The following is a 20,692-nucleotide window of genomic DNA, read 5'->3' as shown; positions in this document are numbered from 1 at the left end:
AGACATAACTTAAGAATAGTGAAATATCGCAGTACAAGACTAAATAAATTGCAGTGTAAAGTTTATTAATATTGCAAGGCGAAGGAAGCCAAGACTTATTGCAGTTTAGGTCAGTTTTCGTACAAAATAAATATTGTAAAAAGTAATTTTACTACTAACCTATTTTATTTATGTTCACACACACGCCTTTGTTACTCGAAGAGGTAGGCAGAGGCCCTACATGTGCACCCACTTACTGCCGTATGTATTCCATCCCATGATATGATATGGGCGAACCTATCGCAATATCGAGCGCAAATTCGAGACACCAGGCTGATACTGAGTAGAAAAACCCTATATAATTTTACCGGTCTCGACGGTCAAACCCGAGGCATCTGCACTGCAGTCGTATCTTAGTACAACTATGCCACATAGGCAGTTTATATAAGCATAGAGAAATATAGGAATATTGATTATTACATACGTAAAAGGCACTCGGCGCTCTTTATTCGTACGACAGAAAATCGTACGTATACGTACGAGAATTCGTATTAAAGTGCGACCAGCCAAACTTTATTTTATACACACCTGAGTTTATTGTCAAATATTAGTATCGAAGCTGTAAAAAGTTACTGAATTTAACAACAACACTCAAACAACTGCGCAAACACATATGTTGAATATCTTTGTTTAACTTTAATCAAGTTAATTTCACATGTTTGTGAGCGACAAAGATTGGAAATTAAAGGCGCCATTGATTTGGAATGGAATAAAAGAAAAGCTGAAACAATTTCTTTACTAACATGTAAATGTTTGTTATGAGGTACTAGAAATATGACTGGTTGTTTCATCCTTGTAAAAAAATCATTGCAGAATTTTATGAAGGAATAAGGAATACCGGCCTTAGATAAAATACCTTTCTAGAATCGTTAACGCTTATAGAAAACAAAAAAATGTATGTGAATGACGTATCTTAGCGATAAGTCACCTAGTCAAAAGCAAAGTTAAGGCTCTTATCACACTGGCGAATCCCAAACGAATTCACAGCGAGGTGAAGGCGTTGGGATGTCCAGTATAATACTCTATCTTTACACTATCACAGATGTAACACTAGCTTAAATGTTGTATCAAGGTGCAAAATTAAAAATCAATACACTGTAAATAAAATGCTTTTTAACTGTATTTCTAGGTAGAAAACTATTTATAATCATAAAGTATACTATCGGGCTTATAAATCATTTTATATTTGAAAGAAAAAACTGTTTAAAGATCCTTAACACGATATTTTAGTAAGAGAACGATTCATAAATTAGATGAAAGCCGAAAAAATATCTCATTTGTTGACAATTATAATAAGAATAAACAATATTTACCAACTGTCAATGATATCAGATCCAATTATTATGAAATATGTAAAGCAACAATACAAGGTAAAATAGTAAAATGCAAGGTAACCTACAATGATAAGGCTATGTAGTTCAATAACGATTTATAAATTTAGTTGTAAAGTGCTTGAATATTTAACTACTTCGATTGTTAACTATGCCTTCAAAGACCTTTGTACCAATTTAGTAATTCATAGCGAAAGAGGGCTAAGAATTTAAATTAGTTATGTAATATTATCTAGGTTGTTTAGAAGTTTATTTCTGAAGTATTGTGACTAAAGAAAGTCTTGCGAGTTTTTTTTATCCTGACTGTACTAATGAAGTTGATTTCACGTAATGATAATCTTGCTTTTAAGTATTACTAATATTGGAAATATTTAGATGTTAGAAGTAAATGCAGATACAACTAAACGGATTTGAATGAAATTCGTCACATGAGTTCAGATCATGGTCTGGATTTACTCGTAGACTACTTTTTATCCCGTAAATATACTCCTATGGTCAATAATAGAATTCGTGTTTGCTTTAAAATAAAGGCGCTGTGGTCGCGCAGTATTTTATGGATTCTTATAACGAGAAAAGATTTTTACACAAGCGAAGCTACGAGCAAAATCTAGTAATTCATGAATATTTCTACATTCATTAAATACAATGGAAGTTGTGCCTCACAACTATCGCCATTCGTCAAGTTATACTTACGTTCAATATGCTCTGAATAACCTTAAAACTTATCAAAATAAGACATTGTATATTTTTTATCATGTATACCATTGTCGGTATCGAGGTATAATACTTTCCCAGCTAAAGTAAAGTGTAAAAATATATATGTCAATTATTGTTTACCCAATTTACGGCTCATGTGTATACGTCAGCTTACACTTTTCGAATAAAACAGCTGATATTTTACGCGTAGATTTTTATTAAGAAAATTCTGATGGAAATATTATACACGTGTTTAAAATTATTGTATTCAGAAAATGTTATAAGTATTGAGTATTTAGAGATGTACAAATGCATATGAGTTATACGAGGTAGTCCATCCATGAGGAAATATATTTTTCATTGATTACCGCTTTACGTTATATTTATTGAAAAGCCCGTTTCCGAAGCTGCGTTAAATTACATACGAAACCTTATAGAAATCTGTTCAGTTTTTTTTTTACGTAACTGTGAATAAATCCGACACCGCTTTTCATTATAAAAAGAAAAAAATAAATTTATTTTATTATTATAAATACTTTTTATTTATTAATTTAAACATTCTCCTTGGAAAAATGTTTGATTGGCACTTCTAAGATATAACATATTACAGAGTGTCTTTTTTGCATATTGTATGTTGCAATACTACAAAAAGTCTAAAAAACTTATGTAATGCGCACTCCATATCAGAATGAGATTAAAGTATATTGAAAAAAAAATAATTGTTGCAATATATTGCCTATGAACTTCTAAATCCGTTTACATAAGCGGTGATATTTGAATAGTTCTTTCAGCATCCAACGCGCTAAAAGAATTGCAAGCTTGCTGATGGTAGGATATATTTTATATCTCCCGGATAGCGACCACCGTACACAAGGTGTTATAACCCGCCAAAGTGGCTCACGTAAGCGTGTTGCGTTCTGAGATCAGCCTGTATATTCGGTTCTAATAGGTCGAGATAATTGAGTCGACTGTCTATAGGTAATCATCTCTCGTCAATCGACATTCTATTGGGCCCCACTCCACTTACTATCATGTGCAGAGACTTTCCCACCTTCACACCGAACACTACAACTGTAAGCCAGGATCAGCAGTGGCACGCATTTTATGACACGGAGCAGTGAAGCTCGGCGAGTCTCAGGGATAACTTATTTGTCATTATCCCGCAATGAAATTAATCAAATAAAAAGATAGGGAGGAGTTGGAAATATCATGTGTAGAGACTTTCCCGCCCTCACACCCACCACTACAACTCCTGTAAGCCAGGATCAGCAGTGGCACGCATTTTATGACACCGAGCAGTGAAGCTCGGCGAGTCTCAGGGAAAACTATTATGTCATTATCCCGCAACGAAATTAATCAAATAGAAAGATAGGGAGGAGTTGGAAATATTAATTGTCCACTTCCCTCCAGAGCAATGCGGGTGACAAAATCATGATGTAAGGAGGCGATTTAACCTCAAGGATAGGGACGTTTACAACTAGATAAGCTAGTTATAAAGCACCACGGATAAAATTAAATGAAAGGATCCTATCACATGAGCTGTTAGATTTGATTACAATAGGCACGGCAAAAACGTCGGAAAGCACGGAAATTCCGTCTAGTCTCAACAAGGTCCATGTAGTATACAACCCCAGATGTTATTTGCATACTGTTTAACATGATGTTGCGCTCTTCATGCCAGAGACCACACTCCCAAAGTACGTGATGAGCAGATTGTTCAACCTCGTAACCAGGTGTAGAGCATGGGCACGCAGGAGAATCAACCAGCCTAAATGAGAACAGTTTACTCTTAAAATATCATGTGTAGTAAGGCTCTTTTGCCGTGTACGTATAAAAAAAAAGCTTCAACATTGTTACTAAAGGTTTCGAGTGCCTAAAGCACTTACCTGTAAGTCCGGTGTGTTTGTATAAGCCGGCCCTGCCAGGCTAACAAAGGTATAGTCAGGTTCTAAAAAAAATAATAAAACTGTCAGAAATCCACATTCCGTGTTTATCAACGCGGTAAACATTGCTTGGGGAAGTCGACTTCTACAAGTTCTCTTGCTATTCTAAACCTCTTTTTAGATATAAAACTTGGATTGCGGCATCTTAATTGCTTGCTCGTAACGGATATGTTTTTTTCCCAGGTCGTCTATACTTGGAAGATGGACTTCAACCGCAGTATGCTGGGCGCGGCAACGCTGCTGGTGCCGAAGACCACCAAAGTGCCACCTTCATCCAACACTATGCCCATGTGGGCTCACAACTCCTGGGTTTGTCTCTTCGCAGCCATGCTAGCAGTCGCCATTGGCGGGAATGCGATAGTCATATGGATTGTTGCAGGTTGGTACCATAGCAATAACATTACACGTTACTATGTACATACTTTCTTATAAATCTTCCCCTATTTTGATTTTGTTTGTTGACTGGTTCATAAGGACTTTGGCTAGTTGATAAGGTCTAAGGGAGAAATCTGCCTATACCAACAATCTATATCCCGGATGTCATAAAGTAAATCTTTCTTCTTGTCTAACTAATATATTAATGTGAAAGTTTTTAATAATGTTTGGATGGTTGTTAGAAGTAAACGCAGAAGGAACGAAACGGATTTAGATGGAATTTAGCACACACAGAGATCATATCCTTGATTACCACATAAACTAATTTTAATCCTGTAATTTGCTTCAATGGAATACAATGAAATTTTAAAATTAGATTTGTTATATAGATAGCGCTGGTATCGTACAATCTTTTTAGGACTTTTGTGGTGTAAAAGGCTTGTTATGCGGGCGAAGTTACGAGCAATATCTATTTGTTTATTTTTTATTAGTACTTCGATCGTTTATCCTATTAGATAAAGTAGAATTTTTGATCCTTTATCTTTACCTTCATATAGGAAATTGAGACTTCTTTCTCAGTAAGTAAGGGACCGTACGACTCGAGTGACATTTCGAATTCACAAAGAGACGAACATCAAATTGGTAAAACCTTTAGTTTCTTTTACCCAAAGAAAGGAGACCCAAATATATGTCGATGCAAAATTAAGGTTTCCGTTTAAATTAAAATATTTATTGTCGTATGTTCAATTTATGCCTTAAGCAAGTTGTTTGAAGTAACGCTTAAATTTGAAAAAAAACCTTGGTATAAATTTGGATTTTATTTCGTGGTAGGTGTCTAATATGGAAGAATACGGCTGGACTGATATTTCCGCTATGTATATTTTTACCACCAAGCAGTTTTGTGCAAACTATAGTGATTCTTTAAGTTATAATTGTCGATAAAAGGTTTTTTTTTAATCTTTTTTTTTTGTACGGTCACGGCAAAGTGATTACCACTGATGGTAAGTGAAGTGTGGTCCAATAGAATGTCGACTGACGAGAGATGATTAACCCTTAACAGTCGATATAATTATGCCGGCCTGTTGGAACCGGATATATACAAGCTGATCTAAGAACGCGACACACTTAAATACGCGGGCCACTATGGCGGGTTTTAACACCTTGTGTACGGTGGACGCTATCGGGGCGGATTTAAAATACATCCGCCAAAGTAGCAAATTCAATTCTTTATAATTATTCCAGACTTAATAAAGTTTTGCTCCACAACTCGTCATAATTATATCGACCTAGTCAGATGTCAGCCAACTAAGCCCGACGACTTGGTTGTTGCCCGGCCTTATGATGAAACGGGCTAACTACGTAAACAGATCAATCTTCTGTGCATTATGCATTAACTTTGTCGAACCGTTTATATCTGCATATTCATCAATTAATGAAACAGTGGATTAATGTCCCGTCTGCAGCTTTGACAATATAAGGACGTATTCATGAAGTTTATCTCAGTGATTATAACATTAATGCTGGGGTTTAGGAAATATGTCTTTTTACAATCGTTAATGGTTATAAAAAAAAGTATGAGCGAGAGTTACGTTACGGCGATCAGGATTTATGTTTTTAAAAAGAAAATATTTATTTATATTCATTAGATGTTTAACGTATTAAAGCGGTACAAATACTGAAATTAAAAATTGACAGCAGAATTGGTTGGTGATGTCGCTGGATTGTTGGTATTACGCTTTGTTAACTCGAGTAGGCGTATTTTCTAAGGCCCCTGCTATTTCAGACGCCAAGAAGCAGGTTATAAAATCATGTTCCAAAGTAAATACAATCATTAATGTAATTATTTAGCAAAAATATTATTTGCATCTAAAATATTTCCGTCCATTCAATCGACATTGATCTCATTGATATTAAGTTTTAAGACATTGCTGTTTTATTTTTATACGTGTTTATTGGAATGTATTTAATATTCAATTATTTAGTTTTAAAACTCCATCTCAACTTATAACTTCTTTTAAATAGCATATAAGTTTTTTAAGTAAATAACTTTCTTCAAAAGAATGCACAAAAATAAACTTAAATATCTGAGAGAAATTTTCGCCAACATAAAATTTATGTGAAAGTAATTTGAGTAATTTGCATAATAATTTTGTAAATCAGATTTTCAAAAACATTAATGCAGTAAATTATGGTTAAAATTAATTTAAAGTTATGGCTTTGCATTTCATTTGATAGAGAACTAATAATTTTGCTTTTACTGCATTTATTGCATTTTCGCTTACGTTCGAAGCTGGCGTTAAAATCCTTTTAGCTATTTTTACGTGATTCGAAAGATAATTGAATAAACTAGCTACTCACTTATTAAAGACTACATTTCTGCATCCATTTCCCCCCGCGGCGAGAAATTCTAACGAAAGCATTCAAGTTCATTGCAAACTTTTAAAATGACTATAACTTTTCCGATATTCGATTTTAACGAGACAAATCTTATATAATGCTTGTAATTATACTTTTTTTCTGTAAAAACTACGTAAAGATCCTTTAAGAAATATCGGAGATGTCCCCTAACAAATAAACAGAAAAATAGACAGAAAAGAATTCTAAAAATCATTGATTTCATTTTAGTCTAATTTAGTCTTCTCTTTTCTTTTATTACTTTTCTTTTAATGTACAGACTAGCTTTCTTTCGGGGCTACGTCCGCGCAATATAACTAATTTACCCTGTACCCTATATGCTCTCAAATATATATTTTGAGGTCGTGGAAGAAATTATGAATCGTATCTGGTTCTACTGTGACTAAGTGCGTTGGTGGCGTAGTTTTATTACGGTATGACTGCAGTGCTGAGATCTCGGGTTCGATTCCAGGGTCGGGCAAAGTGATGTTGGGTTTTTATACTTAATTTCAGCCCGGAGTCTGAAATTTGTGCTCGGTATGACGATAGGCTCGCCGCCGATGCTCGAATAGGCATGATAGAAAGTGAGTACACCAGATACGCCTCTGCTGACTCCTTTGGGAGTTAAAGGGGTAAGTGTGTGTGATCATTTTTTACAGATTAGTGCAATCAAATCAAAACTATCTCTTTATAACTATAAGTACCTACATTATAACGTTTTATTTATGATATAGGTATTGATAGTGCCCTTTAACATCGTCCTTTCATTTCATTACGTTCTTTCGCGATTGCAATTTACTTGATATAGTCTACTTATTGTGAAAAACAAAAAGATAACAGAAAATGTACTGGTAAGGCTCGGCATATCCAATTAAAAAGTTATTTATGTTCTACAACATATAACCTCTATTATTAGGCTTATCATTTAACAATATAAAATAAACAAAGAAATGTAAAGAAGGTAATCGAAATGAACGAAAACAGCGTTATTATTTTCGCCACAAAGATTTAAAAGTTTTAAATAATTTTAACGTAGGAACGCCGCTCTAAACAAGCTATTCGAACTTTTGAAAAAGCTTAAAGCTTTTCATGATATTAATTCCAGGTTTTGCCTCATTAGTTAGCTTTTGCTACGCATATAATTAGGAACAAAAATAGCAGCTGGTTGGTTTCGTCATTTTGCTTTAAAATATTAATTTATTTATTTATTATACACAGGAACATCAACAGTTTACACAAACAATTAATATTAGTTCAGTTTTCTTAGTATAGTATTGTTCTTAAGTGCTTACCAAATAAAGATGTACCATCATTCACAAATACACTTATTACGATCAGACTGTAATAATAGTATGATACTGAGAATCTTACTGCTTATGTAATCAAGGTAATATGGTTAACAAATTTAAACATTAATATAAACTATAAAAGAAACAACATATAAGCAATTCAAAATTCAAATATGCCTACGATTTTTATGTACTAATAAGATTGTTACAGGACCGATATTTTAATGATTTTAACAAAAATAAAGGAGAATATGAGAAATATATCAGAGACAAAGAGGTAAGCAGGTATGAAACAAGTGAACCCATTTTTTTCATATTTCATAGAGTACGAGGTCTTATCGTCATATAAGAGACTAACTCCAAACTCCAGTAATGAGAAGAAAATCACTTTACCCGACCTGGAAATCGTATCCGAGTTCTCAGCATTTGCAGCTTGTAACACACCGTCGCCATATATATGTATACCCTGTATATATATATATATATACAGGGTGTTTTTTCAAAGTGTAGCCAAATTTTTACAGGTGGTTCAGAATCGGTAGTATATACGATTCATGAAATAAAAAACAATATTTTTTTTTTCATAAAATTCCGACTTATTGTCCCTAAAAAACAGAACACACAGACAATACGAAAGGTGTTTATTAATAGTACTACAAGCCATTCATAAACATTCATAGTAATACCTAATTTTGACCTACGCACGCACACATTCAAAACATACGATAAGAAAGGCTCGAAAACATCAAACGCTTGGGCCGCACCGTACCGCCGTCCCGCCGCCCGCTGCCCGCCGCCCAGGCACTTCGGCCGGTGCAGGCGCCCGCGCCGATCGCGATCTTCCCTATCTACCTACAAAACCCGTGAGGCCTCCTGCCCCTCCGCCCGCGCGGTCCGCCGCCGCCACCTCCCTGCTCTCCCGCTCGCCAGTGTTGACCGTGACCTAATTACGTATGCCCGTGTTTTTTTAATTTTTTGTATTTTGCCAAATTTGTCATAATTGTTATTAATGGCTCAACAAACTAAAGTCAGTTACTCAATCCGTGAATATTATGGGATGATACAGTACTACATTTTAAGTTGGGAAAGTTATGAACATAAAACACTACCGCGTCTTCAAAGACAACGGAGTAAGTACTTATCTCCCGCGCACCCAATCAAAGAACGAATTTGGAAGCCAACCAAAGGTTATTAGAGTTTGGGCAGTTCAGTACACCCTCTTATAAAGCTGATCAAGGAGGACATGCCGTGATACGCCCGGTCATCGAAAACGCGGTAATCGAGTTTTTCTTGCGGGACCCTCGTGCTGGTGCCAATGAGGCAGCTAAACAATGCGGTGTTAGCGAGTATAACGTGTGGATGTTACTGAATTCTTCAGGGTTCCACCCGTATTGTTGAAGGTTAATAGTTGATTCCAATTTTTTAAATACGCCATAATAAAGACTAACAGTGGTTTGCGATTTTAAAATGTTAAAATAGTATTTTAGTTTTTATTTATTATGACGGTCCTAAAACCGGTAAAAGTACAGAACTATCTGCTATGTGTAGGTAATAATCATTATCAGACTGTGTGCCCGCGTCGCTTCGCTAAGGAGGCAAGGATCGGTTTACGTTTCGTCGGCAAATTAACACATGTTCACATTGGCTTATGTGTATGGTTGTATGATTGTTATCAATGATCGCGCGTACAAACGTATAAACATTGACCATAAATCGAACACTATTTGAGATATTTTGAAATGTAAATAACTTTTTAATTATACTTAATTTTAAATATTTTTCATTTTATATTAGTCATTATATATATTTGGAATGTAATAATAAAATATGGATACTCTTTGAAAAAACATCCTGTATATATAGATTAACAGCGGCATGTTTAGGATTAATCTATTGTTGATTACAGATTTTCTGAGAGTATTTCATTACAACGCGTGCTTTTGATCTTGTTCCAGATAAGCGAACATTTCATTAGTGATTAAGACTCTGCCCTAAACAAACGGCCTTGAGCATTTGTTCCATACTTTTACGGCGCACGAATTTCGGGAATATCCAAAGATTTCCAAACTATTTCTATAAAAAATTAAAATTAAGTGTTTTTTAAGTATTTAAACTACCTCAGTATTGCTTATTAAATTATGATCTATATATTGCTTAAATCAAAAAAATATGAACGTTAGTTAATGCCCGTAATCGTCAACTTTCATTTCCAATATTCGCATTTAAAAAAAATTGGTAACCAAAGTAAAGATAACATATTATAGAAATATGATTTTAATTTTTTTTTCTACATGTATCATAAATTTCGCATAGATAGCTTTTCAAAATACGGTTATTGTGTCGTTTTGCTGCGCCTTAACATTCTTTGCTTTTGTTAGAACATTTTAGATCCAGACATTTGATCCTATTAATTAAGATAGCTAACAATTTTGTGTTTCTAAATTCTGACTGGGATTAGTTTAAATTTTAATTTATTTAGAATTAATTTTTTTACGATGTTATTCGTCTGGATATTTAATATAGTATTAGAAAATAGTGAATTGAAATAATTAATCATGTGATTGAATTTTTATCTTTGTTGCATTATCTAGTACATAATCTTACCTTAATGCTAATTACATACAAGTATTTTTCTCTATCGTCTGAATTTTAGACTGAAATACCTCAAGATTGATACTTTGTTTTGTAATTATAATAATAAAAGCCTGTTTCACAATTTCTAAGTAAATACTCGTCACATTCATTTATAATCTGACGAAATACAAACCGCCAGACTTCGAGATTACTAATATTAAAGAAACTTTATCCAAAATCACTTGAACTGTACTTTTGCTAGTGGTAGGATATATTTTATATGCGCCCTGATAGCGACCACGACCACCGTACACAAGGTGTTAAAACCCGCAATAGTGGCCCACGAAAGTGTGTCGCGTTCCGGGATCACCCTGTGTATATCATACAGGCCGGCATAATTGTAACGACTGCCGAGGGGTAATCACCTCTCGTCAGTCGACTGTCTTTTGGAACCCACTTCGCTTGTCGTCAGGTGCAATGGGGCCACTTTGTCGTTCAGGTATGAAAAAAAACTGACCTTATAAAAATAAAATAATTCCGTTAATTGTGAATAATTTGTAGCAAAAAGTATTAGTAACTGTATATTTGCATTCCTGCATGCTGGTTTGTTTAACGCTCTTAAGTTAGCATAGCACCATCCAGCACAATGTAAAATGGTTTTAATAATAAATGCTATATATTTCGTGGTTTAATTTAATATAATAAGATACTTTCAACAAATACTAAGTAAAGCATGGACAATGAACACAACTATATTTATAATACAAAAACTTTTTACTAAAATATAATTCAATTAGGTTTTTAAGAGACTTAAGTACCTTAATGAAATTACATTTCGGCCCAAGGCAGAATAACTAACACATCCTAGTGGCCTGTATAAAAAAGGTTGGGTAGTCTAACCTAACCTTCCAAATAAATGGTATTCAATTAAGTATTATCTATACTAGCTGTTTAATATAATAACTGACAAATAAAATTTACTTCAAATTTGTCAAATAGAGTGTTAAAATTGATATAGAATTAATAAACGCCAAAATGTTGAAAATTAGATATCGCCGGGACCTACATTTTGCCTGCTTACTTTTTAATATAATTAGATATAAACAACCAGAGTACCTCTTCCGTAAACTTAATTAGTCTAGATCTGATATTTCTCGACGAGGTATTGGACTACTAACTTGTAGACATAAGACTGCGGCGTTCAAGGGCAGTTTTCGTTACCGTGCTACTAAGTGCTGGAATATAGTTCCCCCTCCTTTATTTGATGTCCTTTTCTTCAGAACTTTTAAAGAAAAATTAAAAGTCTTTTAGTCATTTTTAAATGTAACGAAAACTACCTCACGTGTTTGGGTGCATCCGGTTAATAGATTATATTTTATGTTTAAAAAGTTGTGTCTGTCTGTAACAATTTTGGCGCTAACACGATGATATTTTCAATTGTATATTGTATCACTTTTATATACTTTTGTTTTCTATTTCTTCCGTGTTTAAGAAGATCTGTATTAATACGTCATACCGGGTACCAGCAAAATTACCAGAGTTTTGCTCCTTGGAGCAAAGCATATTGCTGAGCTGGGGCCCGATTGCGGCTGCTATATCTCACAAATGGATATATACTTACTTGTCTATTGTCTATGTTAAGTTATACCTATTATATCTTAAGTTATACTGTGTGTTAATTGTAGCCTAAATAAACTTTTTTATCTATCTATCTATCTATATAAAGTAAATTTTTTCAGTTGTAATATCATTACCATTTACATGTACGCAAAACTTAGACCTAGCTGTTTCTCGATTATAGACTTTTCTTCTTCTTCTTCTTCAAGTGCCTCTTCATTGTTAAAGGTTGGCCGTCACTTTCTTATATTCTTCCTTATCATTGGCCAGGCGGAACCGGTGTTCAACGGAGGTAATACCGGGTCCACTCCTGGATGTATCTCAGCTACAAATTTTACCTTCGCCCATCGCGTCTCTTCCCTTTCACCTCGTCCATTTTTATTAATTGCAGTAGCATATATCTTTCGTGCCTAAGCACGTGGCCGAGATATCTTGTCTTGCGCTGTTAAACTTAGACTTTTTCTCAATTAAATAGGTTTATGTTAAAACTACTTTAATATGCCAAACAAGTTGATATTTCTTTTGATGTGGAATCAATACAAATGTAATGAAGTCGGTTAAAAAGCATTGAAACTCAATGTAGAAATTGTTAAAGATATTTCACTTCTATTGTTAGCACAGTCTGTTATTGTATAATATTTCTTTGCAATCTTAAGGACTTTACTATAATGTAGTGCGGTAGAAATTCAGACAATTGAATTTTGTTTGTGATTTTTATTTACTGGAAAAAAATATATATTTAATTTGAATAATATCGCGATAAAAATCTGGGAAGCCTGATCATTCATCGCTTTGAACACGTTAGTTTTATTGTTTTATCAAATTCTTTTCAAGTAAAATTTTAATGTTTGTTCTTGGATGGTTTTCTAATATGATCGGGTCTGTGTGTATATTTCTCATTAGTCTCTTTATCAGGATTTTTGTTTTGTTAGTTATTATTTCATTGTTAATTGACGCGATTTGTACTATTGAAATACAGTTCTTTTTTTAACTAATCTAAATCTTTTGAATCACAGTTATTTAAAATAACTATCAGTTATGTAGTCTTAAAATCGAACGATAGCTCGTTGGCGTATTAAAGTTACGTGTTTGGAGCAAAAAGTCTGCGCGGTGCCTAATATGACCATCAGAGAACTTTTATATTTACTAGTAAATAAATAGTGGTCAAAATTTGATCGCAATTCATTAGTTTTGTTTGAAAAAATTTTGAACGATATTATGATTCTTCTGCACTCCTCTGTATTAACTGTAATCATGCCATTTACGCACGCACACACACACATACACATCACTCCTCAGTGCGCTCAATATTCTTAAAAAGAGGAACTTTCAAATATTTTTTTTACGTCTTAACATATTGATTAGGCTAAGCGAATATTTATAAGGTTTAGCCCAATAATATTTGAAGGACGGTTAGTATTAAGCGAAAAGTCTAACGCTAGATTTATGAAACATATTGGGTTTCTAACTGGATCAGGTTCCCTTGGGAAGCAACCAACACCGACTAAGCTTGATTTATAACTTCCAACATTTTACAATACCTTGGGGATATGTTTTGGACTTAAACGGAAAATATGTAGGATTTTAGGTTATCTAGACTGCTTGTATAGCAATACTGCACGAGTATATATCTCTAAATAGACAATGCATTTCGTCTTCTGTATATATAGGTAGGTTAAAGTGGCGATACCCGGGTTGGTGTGGAAAGAACTGCCAAGAAGAATGTCTATGTATATTATTATAATATTATATAGATTAGTTTGGGGTACCAGACTATTAAAGAATATATTTTGTTTCAGCTCACAGAAGAATGCGCACCGTCACTAACTACTTCTTGGTGAATCTCTCATTCGCTGACCTGATGATGGCGTCACTAAACTGCTTGTTTAACTTCATCTACATGTTACATAGGTAAGTTTATTTTCATTATTAATGAAATCTCAAAACCGATGACAAGACATTTACTAGCCCTGAATTCAATATTTGGATCAGGTACTTGATTTTTTATTTTAGCCAGAAATGTCAAATACGGCAATCATCTCTGTCAACTTTTTTTGAAATGCTTATGTTATATCATGTCTACATGCCCTCCCGAGACGAAGGAAGGCGAAAGAAAAGGTCGTGAGAAAACCTGCATACGTCAAAAGAAAGAATCTTTCAGGTGTGTGAACCCTCTCAGTAGTAGAGGAGGCCCGTGCCAAGCAATGGGACAGTATATAATACAGGACTGATATTATTATATAATAAAAAAATTACGTTACATGAAGACCCAAGACCAAATCGGAAAAGCCAAACTAAAATCACAATCTTCACAAGAAAAGCTATCGGAATAATCGGAATAATTCCTCTATGCTTCAAATAATAATTCGTGCATACGTACTACGTCGTATAATTTTCCGCCTGGAATAGTTTACAAGTTCGATTTGACATCATTAGACTGTTTTCTTTGAAGCTCACTGAAGTGGAAAATGTATGTAAATATGCCAGTGATTGCTTGAAATGTAGATTAGACAAGTTTTTGGCTGAATAAAGCCAAGAGGTTATGGAAATTTCTGTTATAGTCCACGGGTTGTTTTTGTTTCTAGCATACAACAATGAGGCTGTATATTTTATTTTTCTAAAATATTTAGGTTATTAGAAAGGATTTATAGATACTTTTTCTAGATTATGATCTCGAGTTGAGATGGTACCACAGGAAAACAGCGTGTAGTAGCCAGTTTGATGTTGCGGTTCCTGTGAATGAATCCCTCATAGTCGAATTTTGGCTATGGGGCCAATCTCAACGGAGATCAGCCAGATATCCAGGATATATTATAGTGCACAAGTATGAGCGCAATACCGTAGGAATTTGTATCCGATAGGCGATAGGCTCTCACATATTTGCGATTTGACGTCATGGGAGGGAATAAATAGGTGAAAAGCTATCTTAACATCAGGCAAACGGCAAGCTCGTCTCGTCATACAAAGAAGTAAAAAAAAAGTGGCTGCCCTAGTAGCACGTCTGCCTACCCCTTCGAGGATAAAGGCATTATGTGTTTGTGTTTTTAATAAACGTCCAGGGGCCTTATTCTCTATCCCGCACGTTATTTTGACAGTGTGTAACAAGCCGTAACACAACGCATCATGTTTAGGACTATAGAAATTTGGCTTACAGAATACCATTCCACACACATTTCTCGAAGATAATATGACACGTCCGCGTTACGCGTTTACACTATCATACAGAATAAGGGCCCAGACATGAAATCGTTCACTCAAACCATGAACCAAAACAAATAAATTTACTGAATATTTACCAAAATAGAGCGTCACCACTTTTAGAGGTTGCTAAAGCGCTTTTAGTACAATTAGCGCTGATGAGTTGACCAAGAGTGTCTTCCGCCGCAGAGTAATCATGTGTCCTAGATTTGTCATATAACCGAGTATATTATATACTACTATGGGTTGAGAAGCATGAATTATATTCTATATAATATACATAGAGTTTAAAAAAACTCACATATTACAACATAAGAAAACGTAATAATATTTAAACTAAAATATAATAGTAAGTATGATTAAGCTTTAAAGTATTACCAAAATTATACATTTTTGTTTAGGGTAAGGAAACCAATGAGCAATAAACAATAATTATTGATTGTATTTTATTTTTATTAATTTTAATAACGTATAGAAGAATATGTAGTTTCATTTAGTAACGTCATGTAAAAATGACGCTGTATATATCTTGAGATAAATCGTACTGTAAACATGATTAAACTCTAATAGTAATTTAACTTGTGATAGCAATGCTTAAAACAGAGTACTCTAATGTTATTAATTCACGCTGCGACCGCTCTAACTTTGCTTAAGCGTTGGATTGTATGACTGAACACGAATGTTACCCTTGTGAGTTGTATTAGTGGAAACAGAAGCAAAACATGCTATACACACATTCACGGCTTTAATGGCAAAATGTGAAATTTCTCGAAAGGAAACCCGACACAACTTAAATGTACTTATAATATGGTTAAATGCAGTCTGTAAATCGTTCTAATGATAATAAGATTTTATATATGGACCCGTCGCCACTGCACGCCTTCTATCTAAAGGGGTAGATAGAGGCGCAACCTGTGCACGCACTCTACGCCGTGCGAATTCCGTCTCATGATAAGTGACAAGCCTATCTCGAGCACGAATTCCAGATTCCTGGCTGATACTGAGAACCAAGTCCCAATATCACTTCATGACTATCGTACACGAGTACCCAGCACTGCAGTCGTAATGCAATATAATAATGGCTGCAAAAAAGACAATCAACGTTAATTATCAAAGCAAATTTATAGAAGAATTAATGTAAACAATAAAAAAGTTACCCAAGTTTATATAAATTGAAATAACTGAAAAAGAAAACCAAGCATTAAGAAAATAATATAAGTTAGCCGTTACGGTCTATACTTAGTAGTTGTATTATTCTTATTACTAAATAAAAAAAAATAGAAAATTAAAAAAAAACATTATAGACAACAACCTTTAAGAGTATACGCGAATTAACACGTTATAAGATGTTAATTAGGTATAAAATAGGTCCCCCAGAGGCCAGAACTAGATTTTATACAATAAAGACCGCGCTTGACGTAAAGGCTATTATAAAATTGTCATGTAAAGGTCATGAACCTTGCTAATCCATAGATATAAGAATTCTAGCCATAAGATATTATGCAATGAATATATTACGTACATTTTTACATAGTAATTGGATTAAAACTATAAATATGTATTCTTTATTGCTTTGAATGACGAGACGAGCTTGCCGTTCGCCTGATAGGAAGTGATACGACCGCCCATAAACAGTAGAAACACCATTGACCAAACCTTGAATTACAAAGTATTGATTGGTATTCCATTACGCTCGCCATCCTGAGACATGAGATGTTAAGTCTTGTTAAGTCCAATAGTTCACTAGCTACAATGTTATAGGTATTTTCGATTTGAAGTATAAGTACCTGTTTCACATAATAATAATAATATCAGCCCTGTATTATATACTTGCCCACTGCTGAGCACGGGCCTCCTCTACTACTGAGAGGGATTAGGCCTTAGTCCACCACGCTGGCCTAGTGTGGATTGGTAGACTTCACACACCTTCGAAATTCCTATAGAGAACTTCTCAGATGTGCAGGTTTCCTCACGATGTTTTCCTTCACCGTTAAAGCGAACGATAAATTCACAAAGAATACACACATGATTTTTAGAAAAGTCAGAGGTGTGTGCCCTTGGGTTTTGAACCTGCGGACATTCGTCTTCGCAGTCCGTTCCACACCCAACTAGGCTATCGCTGCCTGTTTCACATGTTTAAAGTAAATTTTAATTAACAGTTATGGTATTAAACAGCTAGTGTAGATAGTACCCATCTTACTACAATTAAGAGCATAGATTAGAGTGCGGCTTTTGTATTTGGTCGGCTTATACATTTATGTGACGAGTAGCATTTACTTAGGAGTTGTAAAACAACCCCTTAGTGTATAGAAATAAAAATCAAAATAAGTAAAAGACAATTCCACAAAGGGAACGCAAAATGTATTACTAAAACAATTACGATATCATTTATAATCCTTTAGAGACAAATAAATTTACATAAAATAAGTTTTATGAACCCGATCTTTTAACAAGATTACAGGCAGTTAGCTTTTTGCTAAATAACGTTCAGATGATGATAATATATTTGAATGCTGTTGTTATTTTCTTTTATGATAGATAGTTATCAGAGCCGACTGAGTAGCTTTTAAGATGAAGAAACCCAGTCACAATTATTTATTGCCCGAACCGGTATTCGAACTCAAGACCTTAGCGAGGTAGCTATACTCGTACCATGTACGCATTACAAGAACAAATTCAGTCAACCTGTATTGTGTGTATTGGTTGATTTATTTTTTTACATACGTTGTATCACGCTTGTCCCATATGGGTAGGCAGAGATTATGGATTGCAACTTTGCACGATTTTGGCATACTTCTTTCGCTTCCTCCACCTTCATCGATCTTTTCTTGCATTTCCACTGGTACATGATACTTTTGACCTTTTTTTCGCCCGCACTAAAAATTTATGTTAATATGCACGCCATTCTTGAACCTGGTGAACGGAAGAATGGTTATGTGGGACTCATCGGCCTTCTCCAAGTATACCGTCATACCAACTAAAGCCTGCGGCGGCCTGCGGCGGCCTGCTTCTGAGCACATGAAACGGTTCCGGGGGTCAAGAATGCTTCCGAATTCGCCGGAACCGTCTCAGCACAATGTTGCTACACGGTTCATCTCTTTGAGGGCTTAGAGGTCCCCTTCTTTCGACACTTAATGACGCCGCGTATTCCCCGCTACGCGGCCATGACTCCTAATAGCCCCATATAGTCGCCTTTTACAACAGGCAGGGGATAACATGACGAAATTCTTTAAGTGCCCACATACCACAGGGACTGAGATACTTTTGACCTGGCCTTTACTGAGAATGTCAGATACCTGACATTCGAAGGTTCGGTGCGGTCGACCCCTACCGGCTCTTCCATCCACGTTCGCCTTACCCTAATCTCTTATTCTTCTAATGTCCCTGTATTCTGTAATCTACATTTACCAAGGTTAAAAGCCAATTATCAATTACATACGCCTTAAACGTAAATTGAATTTAGTCAGGACAATGTAAATCATTTTATAGAACTCCCTTGACGATAAAGACATTTTCTATAAATAATATATCTTTACAAAAGTATGTCTTAATAAAATCATATAATAAATGTATGTTGAATATTCGTTATGTCATCTCAGCTTTAATATTTAATGTGTTATTTTAATATTATTATAAAATATTAAACAAACTTGGCTTATGCGCTGGACGGACAGAAAAGACGTAAGATGCGGCGGGGCGCGTACATATGTCTTTTCCGGGACCCTTTCATATAAAATGTAGAGAGACGTTGAGAAAACACCCAGAAAAGTCAGGACGCGGATATGGCGCGCGCCCTATTGTAATTATACTAAAATAATTATATAGAAAAGGATCATCCTAAAAGATTATATGGATACGTAATGACCGATAAGACCGGTCAACAACTAGCTGGCACAAGTGAGAAGCCTGTTAGCAAACAAATTCGAGGTTTACTCTGCCATATATAATTTATTTGCGTATATTTTTATTAGTTACATTTGCATAAACTTCCCTGCGCATGCGTTTAAATATACGGATCAAAAATGTATAACGTGTAATTAAACTATGATAATATTAATAGACATTACTTTGTTTCTTAAATACATTGTATCTACAAGGCGATCTTAAAAACTGTTGATTCGGTTTTGAAAAATAGTTTTCTTAGTAAGCGAATATGCGAGCAAAGGCCAGTAATTTTTAACGAACTAAAACAGAAGTTGCCCAGAATAAACGCCTATTAAAATATGATATCGTAGGCGAAGCCTTGGCGACAAAATCGATACTGCATCGACAATAATAAACCTGACATAGATTATACCTGAACTGGGGCTAAATAATTCAAATATTTTTCAAGGATATTCAACAGTAGAGCTGCGTATTTAGTTTCACAGAGAGGTTCAAGACCTATTAGACAAATTGTAATGCTGACTGTAAGCTGCAAATTGGGTGAAAATGCAAAAACTACTTTCGCTTCAAATATACTACTGAGTAATGAGTCGACAAACGAAGCGCTATAATACGCACAATACGTGTTGTATACGTAAAAGGAAAATTAATATTGTCTTTCAACCACTCGGGACGGATCTTATTTTTGCCGTCCAAAACGCCGATCGAGAGGAAAAATTAAAGGTAATTTCAACAAATAAGAGTCACCATAAATGGTAGAGGCGACACAAAATTAGAAAGGTTTAATTTTACATTTAACGGCCTTCTAAAAATGAAACTATCATTCCAACCAAGTTATGTTATTATTGCCAACTCCTCCATATCTTTATTTTAGTTGTTTATTTGCGGTTAAAAACAGATAAGTTGTCCCAAAGACTCGCCGAGCTTGACTGCTCGGTGTCATAAAATTTTACCCTCGCTCCTGGTTCGCAGAAGTTCTTGGTGTGAGGATGGGATAAAACGCAATATATGACCGCTTCATTTCATATACATGGCAAACAACCACCAACTATTTGTTTAATGAGTCCGTTGCGGTTCAACACTGAAGTGTAACATCACAGTTAAATACCGAAGTCTAGTCTTAATTAAAACAAACATAACTTGACATTATATTAAGCTGTAGCCTGAAATTTCGACTTGTTGATACTACTCGAACTGCTGTAAAATATGTCTTATTCCAACGAAATAATACACATAATGCACCCTCGTCTTTTATCTTTGGAGGGAAAGCAAAAATGCTACTCTTGCACCTATTTTTGCCATGTTTTAACCCACATAGGGAGCGAGCCTATCGCAATATCGGACAGAAATT

At 34.7% G+C, this 20,692-nt stretch overlaps 1 protein-coding gene across 1 annotated transcript in view; it reads left to right on the top strand.

Annotated features, from left to right (window-relative positions):
* The window catches only part of LOC115449103 (tachykinin-like peptides receptor 86C), a 63,774-nt gene that overhangs the window by 15,068 nt on the left and 28,014 nt on the right, over positions 1 to 20,692 (top strand). The window contains exons 2-3 of the mRNA XM_030176817.2: positions 4,193 to 4,388; positions 14,058 to 14,169. Of these exons, the coding sequence (XP_030032677.2) occupies positions 4,193 to 4,388; positions 14,058 to 14,169 (308 nt within the window). The remainder of the gene's footprint in view (positions 1 to 4,192; positions 4,389 to 14,057; positions 14,170 to 20,692) is intronic.

This window comes from Manduca sexta, chromosome 20, assembly GCF_014839805.1.
Source record: "Manduca sexta isolate Smith_Timp_Sample1 chromosome 20, JHU_Msex_v1.0, whole genome shotgun sequence".
NCBI lineage: Eukaryota > Metazoa > Arthropoda > Insecta > Lepidoptera > Sphingidae > Manduca > Manduca sexta.
Note: the sequence above shows the minus strand (reverse complement) of the source record. Positions and strands in the feature narration are given on the sequence as shown.